The 18878-nt window shown below is 39.5% G+C and overlaps 1 protein-coding gene across 3 annotated transcripts in view; it reads right to left on the reverse strand.

The window, feature by feature from the left end:
- Positions 1 to 18878, reverse strand: part of UHRF2 (ubiquitin like with PHD and ring finger domains 2) — a 91214-nt gene that overhangs the window by 69911 nt on the left and 2425 nt on the right. For all 3 annotated transcript variants that reach the window (XM_074931562.1, XM_074931561.1, XM_074931560.1), the window contains exon 2: positions 3796 to 4038. In XM_074931562.1, coding sequence (XP_074787663.1) covers positions 3796 to 4038 — 243 coding nt within the window. The remainder of the gene's footprint in view (positions 1 to 3795; positions 4039 to 18878) is intronic.

The following is an 18878-nucleotide window of genomic DNA, read 5'->3' on the forward strand; positions in this document are numbered from 1 at the left end:
AAGACAGTGAGATACATACACACACATATACATACACACACATATATATACGTACATATACAGTTCAAGCTACAGTTTTTAGTCAAGTATCAACATAGTGGCAGGCAGATAAGTCTTACTAACCCCAAACGCTAGTTTTTATAAACTGAACCATCTTACAGTACTTTCATAGGAGCAAGTGAAAAAGCACACTCAGTAACTTTTAGTAGAGTGAAGCAGCCCCTGGGTATCTGAAAGTGCAACTGACAGCAGTCTGAGCTAACAAGTTTATCCCAAGAAAGCAACACTTTTCATTTACTCTTTTCATTCACCTTCTTAAAATGACCTCCAAAACTCAATCCTTGATTATTCCTTCCATGTAAAATACCAACATGGTTTTTTTTATTTTTTATTCTTACAACCTACAGTATTCAAAGTACAGTTTTTTACCAGGATGAAAATTTCAGTCACGTAATAAACAAATCAGAGGAGGACAGCCTAATTTTAAATCTATCAATCTATGTGCATTCTGGCACTTCCAGAAAGAACCCTCACAAAGGCATCCCTACACAATATTACATGTTTTAATTAGTTGTAGCTCTAAGTGCTTCTTTACTTCCTACTCTCAAAAACACAGCTAGACACACACTACTAAGGCTATCCCCACCTACTTGCTACTTCTTGTGAGCAGTTATGAAAAGTGCCAAAGACATGTTAGCCAAGTCAAAAATCATAATCAGATCCAGAACAAAACAATTTTTTTTTTTTTTAAATCAGTGCAAAATCCCTTCATCATTCCTCTCCAACGCATCCTTCCACAATTTTATGTGCATACTTTCACAACAGACTTCCCACCCTTACAATGGTAAGGACAAATAATTACTACCACAGACCACTAAGGAACATCAAACAACTATTTTACATTAATAGTGTCTGGTTTAAGAACTGGGTTATTAGTAGCTCTTTGTGAACAGTAATTAACAAACACTGATTTTAATTACAGATTCAGTTTGTGTGGTTTTTATTCTAAGTTAGTTAAGAGTTCTTAGCTAAAATGTTTTTACTACAGCCAGAGATTTCTGGATGAAAAGTTATAAAGACTGTGTGAGAAATCAGAAGGGGAAACATGAACATGCCTATGAACGACCTTTGATTTTTCTAACATCATTCCTGCATGTCCAACCAGTGTTACTGTAACTTTTCTCTTGTAACCTGTCTTGTATTCCTCATTTTGGCATTGAAGATCAGCCATAGGTACCCTGCTTACCCTGGTGTCCTTCACACATGCTGAGTCCATCTCGGGATGGACCCCCCGAGTTCTTAAACCAAACACCACTAACAATTCTCAGTCTTAGTAGCAAGGAACAGGAGTTGACCATAATTCCATCCACTGCTAGTCCTTCAGGGCCCATGTAAACGTCAGATGTCAGGTACAACTGAAATATAAAACAAGCTAAAGCATTCTGATTTACATAATATACAATGAACGCACAAGAGGAACGCCGTTTAAATCACCATTTTAACCATCGAACAATAATTTAATTATTATTAACCACTTTTTTTTTTTTAAATTATAGATTCCACCTTGGCTACCTTTCTTTTTAGTAGTTGAAATCAGAAAGAGAAAGGAAGGCACAGAAGCTGAGACTATTTGGAGTAATGTGTATCTTGTAGAGTCTAGCTCTGGGTGCAGATCGTGTGAGTCACAATTTTTTCTGTCTGAGGAAAGTCCTGTAACAAATTATTCCTTCCTATAGCTAGGCAATTCCTTATTGTTTGATAAATGAGCAAATGCAAAAAAAAATTAGATACATTCATCTATTTAGTCATCTAACACAAACTTTTATTAAACAAGTTCACTAGCTCTGAATTACATTACTGGCAAAAAATATATTCCTAAAAGTTTCCTGAATCTGCAAGTAAAAATCCTCTATATGCTTCTACTGTCATCTACAAATAGCAAAGAAAGCAGTGACTGTACCCTTATTTTTCTATATATTTATTAAAAACATATGGTTGGCTGAAAAAGTAATCATTTCACAGGTAGCGTAGTGTTAGGTCCCTAGTACTAGAGAGATTGCAAAAAATCCACCTGACACACAGAATAGGTTTCCTTGAGTATATCTGCCAACATCACCATTCCCTGTTCTATTTTCTACTTTAATGCTGAACAAAATAGCTAAGAGACTACCTGACGTATATTTTCAAGATTCTAAAAACTGTATTTTAATACTCCTTTCCTTTGATCAACCGATACTCTGTGGCTTTCCATCTCTGAAGTATCCTCCCCATCCTATCTCATTTTACCTTTTACACTCACTGATTAACTGCAAAGCATCAGAACTGAAGAACTGAGTTTTTTCCCACTACAATAAATGGAGATAAAAGACTAAAAAAGAAACACACAAGTTTGTGCCTCCATATTCAAGCTACTGAGTTTTTGACTCCCTGATCCCTCAGAGAATGAACAGAGATCACTGCAAAGAATGCTACAGGAATGTAAAGTAAATAACTTACCAGTTGTCCTTAATACCTAAAACATTAAGTAACAGTTTACATGAAACTAAGACAGCTTCCCATCAGGATGACAGATCTAAGTAATAGCCCTCCTCTAACTGAAACCAACTTGTATATGTATGGCAGCTCAAGCTCCTTTTCCTTCTCTGTAATTTTGGGCATTTTCCAGCAAAAAGAATTACTGTTATAGATATTTCTTATTTAAGAGAAACACCCAAAGAGGAGGTAAAATGTTACCATTCCCTATGTATACATAGTCCACTTAAGTATCTCATGAGCTAGCACTCGAAACTGTACGTTTTCTGTTTGAATTAAATCTAGTACTCTAATGTAATACAACATGACAACATCTAAAAATTCAAGGCTGTACAAAGCTAACTACAAATACAATATATGTGATTCCTAAAAAAACCCAGGTAATAAAATGGCAATCATTATGTCACAATTTAAAGAAATTGTGTATTTCCATAGTTTATCTAGTTCTAACGCAGCACTGAAACCCTAGTCTTCAAACAAATATTTGGCAAGATTGGAAAAATTAAGTGGGGGAAAAGTGCACTTCTCTACAGATAATTTATTTTTTATTAGCTGCTTCTCTTCACAAGTTTACCTGTTTCACAGGTATTCTAAACTTTTTGGAGAATCTGTTTTGGAGAACACAATGCATCAATTTATGAACTCTCCTGAAACCTGCAACAGCAGTGAGCTTGGTACAAAGACCCTTTCATGACTCTGAAGAGTTAGTTTAAATGAAGTTGTGTTGGTTTAGGCCCTGCCAGGACCAGATACCACGTTGCTGTTGTCCCTCCCCCGCCCTCGGCCAGTCAGGCTGGAAGTGAGGCACAAACCCCGGGGTTGAAATAAGGAAAGATTTAATACAACAATGTAACAAACAACAATCTGAACAACAACAATAGCAATAACAACAACAATAAACAGTAATAACAGTAAACAAAACAAAAGCTGTACAGAGAAATACCACAATGGACACATCCAGCCCGCTGCGTGTGCTTCCCCGGACAAAAGCCCAAAGGAAACCCTTCCCACGCTTGGTGCATGGACCTGATGTCAGCATGGTATGAATAACCCAGCTAGCGCCCTCTCCCCACTGCTGCGGAAACTTAACCCTATCCCAGTTGAACCAGGGCAGAAGTCAATTTGACTTATGTTATACTGGGGAATTATGCTATATCATGAAAGATTTTTACACACTTTTACACAATAAGACAAACTTTTTTAACAATAAAATTAAATCCATAAATATGAGGCAAGTTTCCAGCTTTTAAAGTTGGTACATACCTTGTACAATCCAATACCAGGATCAATGAGAAACGATCGAGATGATGTAGATGGCTGACTGGATGATCCACTATTTGTTTTTTTGACTTTGTTCTTGCAGTTGGAAACAGCACAAGGATTGACTTCTCCATCCTGATCTGTCACAGAAGCAGTGGTAGGAGTTTCAGATTCAGAACGTATCAAAAGCTGAACTATGTCATTTAGTCCAACATTGTAGTCAAATAAAGTGTGTCCATCTTCTAGCTGTGAAAAGAAAGGTATACTTGTAAAATTCTACCTTGAGGTAGGTAAGTAGTTTCCAAACCTTCCCTTTAGAGACAATAATTATACAGACCAGAAGAGGAAAGCCATGTATTTCAGGTAAATAAAAACCTAGGTCTTGAGTATCCATAAAAACAAACTCTCATCAAGTTACCTGCAGCCATGATTTTATCCAAGGAAAATCACCGTAAGTCTTAAAATTAGAGACAGACATTTTCACAGACTTTGGAGATTCTAACTACACATCAACATGCAAGAAAATGCAGTGATTTTTTTAATAAAAAACCAGGTAGGATCTATTTTGCCACTTACATGATGTACACAGTAACTACAGATACCATTTAAATTATTAGATTATATTATATATCTAATATATCTAATCTATATATTATTATAATCTATATCTAATAATATATATACTAATATATAAATTATAATATTATATATTAGAATATATTATTATTAAATAATTTAAAATAATTTTAAAATTGTGTTCTGTACATTCAGCTACATAATTTCACAATTCACTCTCAGTCTTTTCCAGAAAGCAACACATACAACTCCATTTATTTATCTCATTTCCCTCAAACTGCACTTTGAGGGAAGTAACACCAAAAATATGTACTGGGCCTTCAAGTTTATGAAAGGAAATCTTCTTAACTGAAAGCATTCAAAACCATTTTTATTCCAGGTTTATCCAGGGTCCTCATTCTGCAGTCCCGCACCCTAAGATCAAAACAAGATTATTTACTTAAAGTAAGTCTTTTAACTGGTTGGTTTAAAATGCACTGTGTAGCGCTCCCTCAAACAACTTTGTACATCAGGCCCCATTAGAGTTCAGATGCAATCAGATCCTGCAGAACACCAGACTACAAATAGAAGTTTACTTTTAAAATCATTTCTATAGCATGCAGTTATTAAACATTATTTTGGGCCCCACTCTGCACAGCTTTAAGATACTTGTGACTATCTTTATACCTGATGATTTCACCTACTTACAATTAAGCTAAGAAATTCACACCAAAACCCACCAAGCTGTATGCTAGGAGAGAAATAAAACAGGGAATAGTAACCACTGCTCTTTGCTCAGTTAAACGCTCTTAATGACCTACAGCATCCCTGAAGCAGACACTTGATTTAACTAAAAGTCTAATGCATTGCTTTGGGACATCAAAACTAGAATTTGATTAGTTACAGTTTACTTCATGTTGCTGTGGTAGAAAAATGTGCATGACCCAAAAAAAAACCCTGTCACGTGTTCTGAAATTACTTTTGAAACAAAAAATTACCTGACTTTTTTCCAGAATAGGTGCTATTTTCAACATCACTGTTTCAGGAAATCTTTTCAAACAGATCTGTTTTCATGAGCTTATGGACAGTATCAATACAACAATTAGGGAGCAGGAAGGAACAGAAAAAATAAAGAAGTGGGAAGGAATTATCCAGCTTCTCACTAATAGAGTTTTATGTAACATTCCAATGATCTCAGGATAGACAAGAAGTAGAATACACATTTCTTCCTTCATCCCCTCTGCTTTACCAAAATAACCTTAAAGGGCAGAAGGCCGTTATGGACATAAGTAGACACTCAATAAATTCACAAAGAACTGATTAATTTAAGATCTGTGTAAAAAAAACCTAAAAAAACAAAACAGCCAACTCTCCACACTGGTGATAACTACTGCACCCAAAGCTGGGACATGTAAACAGGAGTACTGTTTGTTTCAATGTAATTGAAGCTGACCCAGCTCTCTTGTCAACAGCTATGGGACCAACCCTCTTTCAGGTGACTACTTTCAAACCAGTTCAACACAAAACAGATAAAACTGTACTGAAGGTTTTGTTCTGCAACTATTAAATGAACACAAGTCTTAAAATGGAAATCTCCAGCAACTGTTATTCTACAGGTGACTTCCAACACTGCCTCATATGTCTGGAGCTTTAAGCTAGAGCTTCAAAATTGAGTTGCAAGCTACAATCAAGTTCAAGTAATCTTTTCAGTCGGGCCACATTGTACATTCTTACACTTCTGACAACTTTTCAACAAAGGTGACAGAAATGATCTTCCAGCCCTATGACAAAACAGATTTGGGTGCTTTTCATACAATAAGTTTGTATTTTCACTTAGAATTAAGACATTCAAACCAGCTATTCTTAGATTCGAAACACAAAACCACAACAAAGACAAATAACCACTTTACAATAACACATTTGAAAAGGGGTGGAGAGTGTGTAAGATACACATTTCTGGAGCTGCTACTGCTTCTGAGCACTACTTTGAGCTTACAGTATGAAGAAATCTGATATCTAATGCAATGTAAAGAAATACATAACCTTGCTTCTGCTATACTGAAGGTATGTAGGAAACACACAGGTGAAAGCAAAGAAATACTGTTACTGTTTCCCTTCTCTCAGGACATGCTGTGTACAAGCTGATGGAAAAATACTGAGGTACTGTGGCTTAAAGCCAACTCAGTGAAGATCTAAATCTGAACAGCCTAAATGATCTACCATAACTAGGTAACCAGTATTAACACTCTATTAAATGTCCTGTGTCTAGTCTTTGTGATCTATTCATCAGTTATGACTGCAGAACAGGTTTTATCTTTGATCCATAACTGAATCCTCCCTATGAGCATGAGAAAGAGGAAAAAAAAACCACCCAACTTTAAAAAAGTAATCTGTCCAGGAATAATTATTATTAACATGTTCAGAGAGCAAGACATACCTGGGATAGGCCTGGAGTGAGAAGCTGCCTTCTCTAACGATGCACACACCCACTACCATGCACAGACTATTCCTGCATAGGAATCAAAGAAATCAGCTTTGATGAACATCAACTAAATGGTCAGCAGAATAAACTGGTGACTGCAAAGTTGTCTACTTTACAGTATCAATTCACAATGAAGTAGCATTCTGTTCTCTGCCCAAGCAGTTGTGGACTTTTTTTGCTTTGTTTTTACAATCCATGTTCTTTTCAGGAATATTTTATGACTAGTGATGTCACACTTAAGTGTGAAAGCACAGTAACAGAGATACGGTTACTACAAGCACACTTCAAATGAGGCAGGATGTAATGTTTGACAATGTGGTAGGGAAGGAGCACTTGTTTATGGCATGAGTAAAATATCCATTCCCAAAATATTAGCAGCCATATAAATTTAGATCAAGTCAATGCCTCTACAACACTGCATGCTTCCAGGAGCAAGGTAGACAAACACAAAAGCTCTAGTAAAATCAAGTTCACATGCTATCTACAAGAACTACTGCGTATATCTACCAGTATACCTATATCCAGCATTACTGCAAAGCCTTGGAGTCACAAAGTTTGAAAACAATCTGAAGAACTCCATTCCACAACAGAAGGAGAGAATATGAAGGAGAGAAATGAGCTTCAACAAGGCCAAGTGCCAGGTCCTGCACTTGGGCCACAACAACCCCCTGCATGGCTACAGGCTTGGGGAGGTGTGGCTGGAGCTGTCTGGGAGAGAAGGATCTGGGGGTTCTCACTGACAAGCAGCTGGACATGAGCCAGCAGTGTGCCCGGGTGGCCAAGAAAGCCAACGGCATCCTGGCTTGTATCAGAAATAGTGTGACCAGCAGAAGTAGGGAGGTGACAGTCCCCCTGTGCTCTGCACTGGTGAGGCCACACCTGGAGTGTTGTGTCCAGTTTTGGGCACCTCAATACGAGAGAGATCTCGAGGTGCTGGAGCGAGTGCAGAGGAGGGCAACGAAGCTGGTGAAGGGCCTGAGAACAAATCCTGTGAGGAGCGATTGAAGGAGCTGGGACTGTTCAGTTTGAGGAGGAGAAGGCTGAGGGGAGACCTCATCACTCTCCACAACTACCAGAAAGGACATTGTAGGGAGGTTGGTGCTGGTCTCTTCTCACAGGTGATTAGTGACAGAACAAGAGGGAATGGCTTTAAACTGCAGCAGAGGAGGTTTAGACTGGACATTAGGAAAAAAATTTTCACAGAAAGAGTGGTCAGAGAGTGGAATAGGCTGCCCAGGGAGGTGGTGGAGTCACCATCCCTGGATGTGTTTAAGGGTCGTTTAGATGAGATGTTGGGGGATATGGTGTAGGGGAGAACTTTGTAGAGTCGGGCTGATGGTTGGACTCAATGATCCCAAGGGTCTTTTTCAACCTGAATGATTCTATGTTAATAACTAGAAGATGTTGTTTATTGAATTACTGACACTATACTGATGTTAGAAGAACAATGGGATCTTGGCTAGTAAGGCTATAGCCTCGCAGACTACTAGTAAATGCAGCACATCACTTTACAGTGTGCCTGTCCTGCCAGATAAGAGTAATACCTCCTACTCTGTTCCACACTGGCCAGGGACTCTAAGATGACTTTTCAAATTGCATTATTAACGCAGTATCCGATGCAGAAAATTCAGGACCTATCACTATGTCTGGATATTAACAAGCAGTAGGAAAAAAAGTGTTATACATTCCTTTCTCCAGACAACTACCATTTTAAATCCATCCTGGAATACAGTATTTCTTACCCAAAAGAACCACATAAAACTAACCTCAAACCAACCCAACCCCACAAAAAAACAAAACCACACACAAACAACCACTCCCCACACACACCTCTTAGTAAGGCAGTGTTTGCTGGGAAATAAGTAATCAAATTTCGTAAAAGCTTAACTGAATTGAGTCCCAAATAACCTCACAGACAAGTTAAATTTTCAACACAGAAAGGCAGAAAATTTCATCAAAAACTGTGTGGCAATTTGTGGGAACAGGAGCTGACCAGTCCCCCAATCAGCTTTATGGTATGTTCGCTTCTAAGAACAGTCACTTATATAAATATATAAATATATAAACAACTTCATCCAATTCTGCTGCATAGAGATACTAAGAAGATTCCCTAAGAATGTGTTTGCCTAGACAGTGTATTAAACGGAAACAATGAAACATTACATGTTTACTTAATCATTCACTAAGCATTTAAGGACACTTGACATGTACAAGTTTATACATGCAAACTAGAAACAGAAGTAATCAGGCAAATACCATCTCATTCAAGTCAGTTATGATTTCTTAATGGGCGATTAGAACATGTATTAAAGCAAAAACAACTGAACAGGCAATTTCATTTATGAAATTCTGCTAGCTCTTCTGATCCTACTGTCATTAAACAAAAAGATGCATGTTTCCCCAGCAGCAGATTTCACTTTCAGTTTTTCTTCCTCTTAATGACTGACATGCATCAAATGCCTTTAAGGCTTCATGAATGTATTCTGAATTCTGATTAACTGGCCAATGTGACACTCATATATAAGAAGGGTCAGGAGGATGATCCGGGAAATTACAGGCCTGTCAGGTTCAATTCGGTGCCCGGGAAGCTGATGGAGCAGCTCACCCTGAGTACCATCACACAACACATGAGGGACAACCAGATGGTCAGGCCCAGTCAGCATGGGTTTGTGAAAGGCAGGTCCTGCTTGACAAACCTGATCTCCTTCTACAACAGGGCGACCCGATTATTGGGTGAGAGAAAGGCTGTGGATGTTGTCTACCTTGACTTCAGTAAGGCCTTTGACACCATTTCCCACAGCATTCTCCTGGCAAAACTTGCTATTTGCAGCTTGGATGGGCACACGCTTTGCTGGGTAAAAAACTGTCTGGATGTCCGGGCCCAGAGAGTTGTGGTGAACGGAGTTAAATCCAGTTGGTAGCTGGTCACGAGTGGTGTCCCCCAGGGCTCGGTGTTGGGGCCACTCCTGTTTAACATCTTTATTGATGATCTAGACGAGGGGATCGAGTGCACCCTCAGTCAGTTTGCAGGTGACCCCAAGTTGGGTGGGAGTGTTGATCTGCTCGAGGGCAGGGAGGCTCTGCAGAGAGACCTGGACAGGCTGGAGCCATGGGCTGAGGCCAACTGGGGGAGTGTCAATAAGGGCAAATGCCGGGGGCTGCCCTTGGGCCACAACAACCCCCAGCAGCGCTACAGGCTTGGGGAGGAGTGGCTGGAGAGCTGCCAGTCAGAGAGGGACCTGGGGGGGTTGATTGACAGCCGGCTGAACAGGAGCCAGCAGTGTGCCCAGGGGGCCAAGAAGGCCAATGGCATCCTGGCTTGTGTCAGCAATAGCGTGGCCAGCAGGGACAGGGAAGGGATCTGACCCCTGTACTGGCACTGGGGAGGCCACACCTCGATTCCTGTGTTCAGTTTTGGGCCCCTCACTCCAAAAAGGACATTGAATGACTCGAGTGTGTCCAGAGAAGGGCAACGAAGCTGGTGCAGGGTCTGGAGCACAGGTCGTACGAGGAGAGGCTGAGGGAACTGGGGGGGTTTAGTCTGGAGAAGAGGAGGCTGAGGGGAGACCTCATCACCCTCTACAGCTCCCTGAAAGGAGGGTGCAGAGAGCTGGGGATGAGCCTCTTGAACCAAGTAACAAGCGATAGGACAAGAGGGAATGGCCTCAAGTTGCACCAGGGAAGGTTTAGACTGGATATTAGGAAGCATTTCTTTCCAGAAGGGGTTGTTGGGCGTTGGAATGGGCTGCCCAGGGAGGTGGTGGAGTCCCCATCCCTGGAGGTGTTTCAGAGTCGGGCTGACATAGCGCTGAGGGATCTGGTGTAATTGGGAACTGTCAGTGTTACATTAGTGGTTGGACTAGATGATCTTCAAGGTCCTTCGCAACCTAGTTGATTCTGTGAATGAAGTGACACTAAAGATCAGCTACATTTCCTGTATCTAAAACTCTTTTAACTATACTATCTGTAAGTAGAGAAACAGATTACATTTTTCAAGTGTATTTTCACAGATCACATGCTACAGACACTATCAATTTCCAAATACTTCTAAAGAAGGTGGTTATAAATACTTAAACGCAAGGCAACACTGTGCTTACACTACTACATAACAGTAGCTGTAGCAATGCAATACTGGAATTGATACCTACCAACTATCCCTGTTAGAAGAACTGTCTTGTAACATCAAACCACAAATGACTTTAAATCATATAGAAGCTGCACTTACACAAACATGAATCATCATGCAGGGTGCAGTATGATACTGCATTACCTGGAAAAAAAAATGCCTTACAAGTAATTCACCAATTACTATCACATTAACTTGTCTACAAGTCCTAGCAGAAGCACAGCTCATTATGAGTTATATGGTGTGTACAGAGACCTCCCAAGAAATCACATAACCTACCGTTTTTATCTTAAAGTTTGATCCAAGAGGGTAAATTCCTGCGTCACCTTAATCCATCCATTCCACTTGACAATCAAGATATTTAATCATTTACGTTAGTGTGCCTTTGAGCATCTTCAGAGGTTTTATTTTCCAAGAACTAGAGCATGCCTATATCTAGCAATAAAGCTGAAAGAAACTGTAACAAACGCAGAAAAGCTCTCAAATGAACTCAGTATGATGAAAAGTCAAGTGACATCAATCTTTTACTCTGCACAGGTATTGCAAGCACCCTACAAATTTCTTTAACAAGAAATGCTTAAGAGTGGAGAGCTTCAAGTTCAGTAGAAAAACTTAGTTAAGAGTTGTGTACAGGAGTTATCCAGAGGGTAATACAGTCTGAAGAAATTAAGAACCTGCAACTTCCAGAAGGGTACTGATTGAAAGCAAAGTGGATTTCTAGAATTTCTGGTATTCTTCATCTCAAGACTGATATACAAACACAACTTTTTCTGCCAGCAAGAAGGTTGTTGGAATTGTAAATTGTATATTTCTACAGAAGCAAACACACCTCCAACCAGGATCTAGTAATAAAAAGCCTAAAAATTCAAAAATCAGCCTTTAAGTATGTAAAAGTGAGTTTTGGGCCAATGGAAACAAGCCTGGTCAAGAAAACGTCAATGATCTTTGCTACACAACATTAAACAGTTTATGGGCTTCTGCCATTCACAGAGTGTGCTCAGTTTGCTTATACTTTCAAAGCTGAAAGAGAACCTGAACAGTATTTTTTTTATTCTATGTGAAAAACTGTAGCCTACACCTACATTATCTGGTATCTGAAAACAATGCTTCAGATTCTGGGATGTTTAAATCCATGTATTAACCACATCACATCCAGAGTAGCAAGCATATGGTCGGGTTTTTACAATGACTGTGTACTAGAACTCCTTCCCCACGAAGTATAGTTGTCTCAGTTGCAAGAGAGACAAAAGCTAAAAGGGCATTTAGTAGCCAACCATATAAAAGTTTCTGTCTTTATATGAACTGTAATGTTTACTGTGTAATCTCTTGAAGTGCTTGCAACTCCAGGAGACCCATCTCCTCCTCCTCAAGCAACTCTAGTTTCAACAGTACTTGTTGCAGCTCCCATACAGGCTGCTCTGTCAAAACACATTCTGTCTGGAGATCACTCTACTAAAACATCCCATCTTCTTGCACATGGGACAGTTCTGCTGCCATCAGTGATGAGTGAGGCAACAGTAACTGTTGGACATCCAAAAAGATACTCCTGGCTCTGCACAATGAAACTGCACTCAGACAATCCATTATAGTTGGAGGATAAAAAGACAAGCAACCACATCCAAACGTTTTTAAGCAAAGACTGCACATTCATGAGGTTTAGTAGTTCCTTCTCACATATCTACAGAAGAATGTTTCTGACGTGCCGGCTTGACTATGCCATCTCCACACTTTCAAAAAGGTTTATCACTGCACAATGTATATGCAAAAAGACACCCTGTTGATATTGTCTTCACCCTGGCACTCCTGAATGTTTTCTCCTAACTCTCCCTTCCTTATGGCTGCTGGCCTTTTTAACCAAGATTCTAACAGAAATCAATCAGCAACACTAATCAGTCTCATACAAAGACTAACAAAGAATAACAAAGATATACTTTCCTAAATGGGAAATAACTCCAATCTTGCTTGGAGAGAAACAGCAAAGAAATCCTAGGTCACACTTACCAGTGCTTTTCATTCTTCACTCTACAACAAGCTCCTCAATGAAAGCAAAGCCCAAATAGAAACAGATCGAGACTTTACAAACATGTTTCTTGTTTACCTCTAGAAGCCCTTCACACAATTTCATTAAAAGCCCTAGCATTGACAATCTGTTCTCCAAGATTTATGTTAACTTTTTATTTCTTAATGGTTTGACTTCACAGCTTGATGTTAAAAATAAGCAGAGGCAAATGGCGGATCATTCCCTCATTTCAAGAAGAATTAACTCACCAATAAAAAAGACAAAAATAACTGCTCCATCTTAGTGCTCTTCGGAGCCATGAAATCATAATGGAACATGAGCAGGTGAAACATCTGTCCAAGGAAGTTCTCTGACAGACTCTAGATACATATTCCTCCAGAACAGAATACAGGCAGTCTTAGACAAGGAAGAATTATGGCAGCTTCCAGCTTCTAAGAAAGGCTTTTCTACAATTATAATGACAACCAATGAGTTCAATCGTAGCACAGCATGAATATGCTGTGCTTCAACTCTCCACACAAAGAGCAAGTCTGGAATGCTACACAAAGCCACAAAACCTAAGAAGAAATTAAAAAATTTCATTGCTGACACTAATTACACATCCATCTCAGTACAAACACCATGACAAACGTACATTAGTCATCTTTGTACTCAATCAACAAGACTAGCTTTCTCTAAGTTGAAGTTCACACTTTTCCTGAAGTTCTGTAGGTAAAAATTAAGTACAGAAGCCTGTATTTTAAGGCCAAATTCTCCAACAAAACAGTGGTTTTTATACCATTATTATAAAATTATTTGCAGAGTGTACAGGTGGTACCAATTCATTTTACTTTTCATCTGGACTAACTATAATCAAAAGAATATTTCAGCGTACAAGATCAGTGCCAACATGAAAACAGCTGAAAGTCAAGAGCTGTAGGAAAAGACTTCTTGACTTAATCAGAAGATCAAAGTGAAAGTAGCCATTCTCAGTCTCAACCAATGACTTCTACAGGGTTCAAGTCTGCACCTCTTCCAAGTTAAACTTCTTAATAAGAAGTTCAGGTTTTGAAGATTATTTCTTCCTTTTTCACTGGGTGAGACACAGGAAAAAACTGTATGTTAATTTAGATATGATATTTTCTTCTCAGATGCACCTCTAAATCCCCTTAAAGAAGCATTTGCTCATTAAATTCTAGCTGGAAGATGAAGTTCAAGCAGCAAGGTTTCTCTTCTTTTGCAGTTCTCAAGAGTCTTCTAATTAGGTAAACAGCAGTTAGGTGTCTTCTCACTGATATTTAGGATTACCTGATACTTTTGTAAAGGAAAAAAAATTGTCAAAATATAAAGCTGCGTTGAAATCCTTAGAAGCTCATCCATCTCTGTGCTGATTAGATGAGTGGTCAAGTACCTCCTGTATCATGGTATGAATTTCTATAGCACAGGCAACTAAAGTTCAGCAACAGTAGTGCCAGGGAGAGCAAATGACTATCTGCAGCTTGTAAGAGTACCTGCAATGAAGAATTGGTTATTATCTGAACCTTCTACAATCAACAAGAGAAGTCTAAAAAAATAAATACATACAATTGCCAAGTATATCCAGGCAGTCATTTAAACATAACTTAACAGTTAAATGATCAGTTAACAGCTTTTAAAGAATCATCTGATAACTTCCATCAACATTAGATCACATTTCATCACTGGAAATTCTCATCAGCTAGTTGTCAGTGTAGGCCATATATCAGGTGTATTCTGAATCTAAGGGTTTGTGGAGTGTTATTTTTAATATAAAAAGAAATTCAGTTTCCAAGAGCTTCCAGATAAATTTAAAAAGTTTAAGTAGTAAACTATCCTAACTAGATTACCTGAATAAATATACATGCCACAAAATACAACCTTAAACCTGTCTGCAATTTCTTACAGGTTGTTACAATGTTTTTGCAGCTTCCTAGTAAGTCATATATACAATACAATACAAAGTATTCCATTTTCACACATGCTTCAGCTTTTTTCCTTCAGTTTGTTTAGGTGCTCTGAATAACAAAGGTAATGGTACCAAGGAATGGTAAGTCCCATTAATAGCTTTACCTTAAAAATTTAACAAGATTATTTCTGTAAACAACTTCTGCAATCATATAAAATACTTGCTAATAGGGCTATCAAACCTACCACCAGATAAATTCAAAGTATACTCCATGAATGTTTCAGGACTTTTTGAACGCAATCTCATATCTATCCTGAAGACTCCAGATGACTCTCTCACCAAGCTACAGAGCTACCTGCCACCAGCTTCATCCCTTCCAAGACATCTTCAAACTATTTCTCCAAAATATAAAACTTGACTGTTCCAGTTGAACATTTCTCACACACAGTTTCTGCCTGAAGCAGATGGGGTTTGGACAGCTTCAGCTGAAAATTATTACAATTTTTTCAAACAAAATAAAGCTGGGAAGAGAGTGTGTTAAACTTGATTGTTTTAGGAACAGGTTTAACACTCCCATTCTTCTGGGAAAGACTCCACAGATAATGCTTTTCTATCCTTCTGGAAATTCATCCAAGCTTCAACTATTTAAGAAGCCCTTAAACATATAGTTTACAAACCTGAAACTTAGAAGCTTAAACTCACACCAGATTCTATCCACTGCTCACGTGCCAGTCCAAGTCTGCAGAAGTTAGAAGAGGTCTTATATAAGAAAGACTGCAAGTAAACTAAGGCATGTTCTATTCCAGATTTCTAACTGTGTTTCACTGAAGCTACTTTATCAGAAGGATGCTCTCGTGCAAAACTAAAGCTCTACTCCCATCCCTCAACTGTTTCAGCTCAATTTGCAGAAACAAAACTTTAAACACTTTGGCATTACAGCATGGGCCTGACAAAGTGTATTTGTCAACTTGCACAGCTAAGTAACAGAATGCATACTACCATACTTTTTTGTTTACAAAAGGAGAGTTGAATTTCTTCTAGTGAAGTAAGCCTGATTTGCACCAACTTTCCCACCAAGAAAATAAAATGGCTTCAATACTCTCATTTCCATCTGTCAACTTCAGTCTCCCATGGAACAGGTTTGTAGTGTCTTCCTCACTAACAACATTAATGACTTCAAAAGCAACTTCAGTCACTGCCTCTTACATATACCAGAATGTCTAACAGAAATGCTTGGGCTCCAATGTCCTTCTTCCCTGACCCCGGTAAGCATTATGGAAAAGCCACTTGACATGATGGTTTCTTTAGTAACAATAGCCACTTACAAGCTTTCACTGAATTCAAATTCCAACAGGATGGGAGAGGATGATGAAAGATGGCAACGCAAGACTTCTACATACAACAGTGTGCACATTTAGTTCTATGTAAAATTGTGTTGGGTTTGCGTGTGTGGCTGGGTTTTTGGTAGCAGGGGAGGGGGCTATAGAGGTGGCTCTCATGAAAAGCTTCTGGAAGCTCCCCCAGCTCCAAGTCAGATCCACCCCTGGCCAAGGCTGAAGCAATCAACCATGGTGGCCGTGCTTCCGTGATGACATATTTAAGAAGGAGAACCTGGAAGAAGTGGGAGTTGTGAGGAGGAGTTGCCACACCTCTGCAAACACCAAGGTCAGTGGAAGAAAGCAGGAGGCAGGGGAGGTGCACCAGAGCAGACTCCCCTGGAGCTCACAGTGAAAAGGGCAGGGTCACTCACCCACTGCAGCCCACAGAGGTCCATGGTGGAGCAGATGGCCACCTGCAGCCTGTGGAACAGGTGGCTTCACCCAAAGAAAGCCAGTAAGCCCCCACTGTTGTAGTTCAGTTCCACACTGGAGCAGCACAAGAAGAGTTGCAGCCCATGGGAAGGACTCATACCGAACAAAGTTTGTAAAGGACTGTCTCCCATGAGAGGGATCCCACATTGGAGCAGGGAAAGAGCGTGAAGCATCCTCCTCCTAAGGAGGAAAGAACGGTAGAGACAATGGAACTGATCACAAACCCCCATTCTCTGCCCTCCTGCACCACTGAGGGGAGGACGTAAAGAAATTGGGAGCAAAGCAGAGCCTGGGAAGAAAGGAGGCGTGGGGGAAGGTATTTTTAAGATGTGGTTATACTTCTCGCTATCCTACTCTGTTAAATGTTGTTGCTGTTAATGTTTGAATTAAATTAATGTTCTTTCCCTCCCCTAAGGGGCCTGTCTTTTGCTCATGATCATAATGGGTGAGTCATTCCTCCCTGTTCTTGTCTCAATTCCTAACCCTTCTGCTTTATGTTCTCCTTTCCATTCCTGAGGGGGAACTGGTGAGTGAGGGGCTGCGCAGTGTTTGGCTGCCAACCAGGTTTAAACGATGACAGAAATGTAAGTAGGTATTAATACCCCTACAGTCTTCCAGACAAGCTTAAGATATCTGGCAAGTTTTCAAACTTCAATAAACTTCAATGTATTTTTACTGCTCAATTTCTCCAACATTGTAACTGAAAGCTAGAAACCCCACAATGACTATAGCTTGGTCCTGTAGAAAATCTACTCTGGTAGGTCAAGATGCCAAGAATTTGTCTTCTGCAGTATCTCCTTCACTTTCATGAATGAAATTGAGAACTCCTCATCAAGAAGTGCTATACAGGTTTTCCAATTAGGACAGAGAGTATGCTGCCAGAAGACAGACGGTCTTGTCTTGCATTTCTGAATTTTAGAGGAACTCCACACAATGCATTGTAATTTCTGAGTTTACTCAGAGTTAACAGGTAACAAGGGAGATAAAGCACTAGATGGGAGTAGTCTATGGTGGAGCAAGGTTAAGATACAATTTATACCAGCAAAAGGAAATATTTATGTCCCTCCAAGAAACTCCTTCCAGCCAACAATCGAACGTCTTCAACAAGGAAATTAAAAGAGATCACTGCAGGCTTCTATTTTCAGTAGACTTCTCTGGCTAACTGCAGACTCAGTTACTGCACCACATTAAGGAACTATGCATACGCTACTATTCTCTTTCCTCATAAAGTTCTGCCTCAACCTACAGAATGACTTCTCTGGCTGATAGACAATAATTCAGCTCTGCAGAAATGTGGATCCCAGAGTCGAGGATGTCCTCACAGACAAGACCAAGTTACAGAGCAATACTACTGTGCTCAGTCTTCAGTGCCGTGTGTGAATGGTAGGTCCTCCAGGCAGTAAGAGTTAAAAACCAGAAACCAGTCTGTTCAAACGAGTAGCGCTTTTCCTGGTTTTGCAAGAAAAAAATAGTAATAAAGTACTACATTAATCACAACACTAGGTTTTCATCAGTAATTCTAGGGTATTTTAACCCTCAAGAACAGGAGGGTGAAGTATTGCCCACTTAACATCCTGCATCTGTGTTTGAAGATCAGACAAGAGCAAATAACAGTATACCATATCAACTACAATAACTGAGCATGGACACTCCTACAGAACAGCAGAATAATGGCTCTAGATCAAAATTTTAGTTGAAGCTGTTCTCTGTGGCAAGCTAAGAACATCAAGTTGTTGAAATTCAGTCCATAAATGGTGACTCTGGTGTCTGTATCCTTACAACTTCAAACAACTCCCATTTTTAGAAAAAAGGAGGTTATTTAGCCAGTCTTCTGGTACACACCACTGGCAAGGTCCACACATTTCTAGAAGGTCCCAGAAAGACAACAGTAACCAGTGCTCAGTAGCAAGATCACAGCTCTACTAGCAGACTGTAGAGATTTAACCATACTGAGTGAATATAGGAAGAGTTTGCACTAGATAACGGTTCTTCCAACACATGCAGGAATACGTGTTTCCACCTCAGTATACTGCTTTCTATTCACTTCACATTTAACTGAGATGCCCTTTTTTATTCTTTAGCACAGCCCTGAGAGAGCTGAAGTTGTTTACAGTTTCCTCTGCTCATGCGTCTCAACATCCAGTTTTACTTGTGCAAGAGCAATCCTTCCAACCTTTTTTCTACTTACT

Source organism: Athene noctua, chromosome Z (genome assembly GCF_965140245.1).
Source record: "Athene noctua chromosome Z, bAthNoc1.hap1.1, whole genome shotgun sequence".
Lineage (NCBI taxonomy): Eukaryota > Metazoa > Chordata > Aves > Strigiformes > Strigidae > Athene > Athene noctua.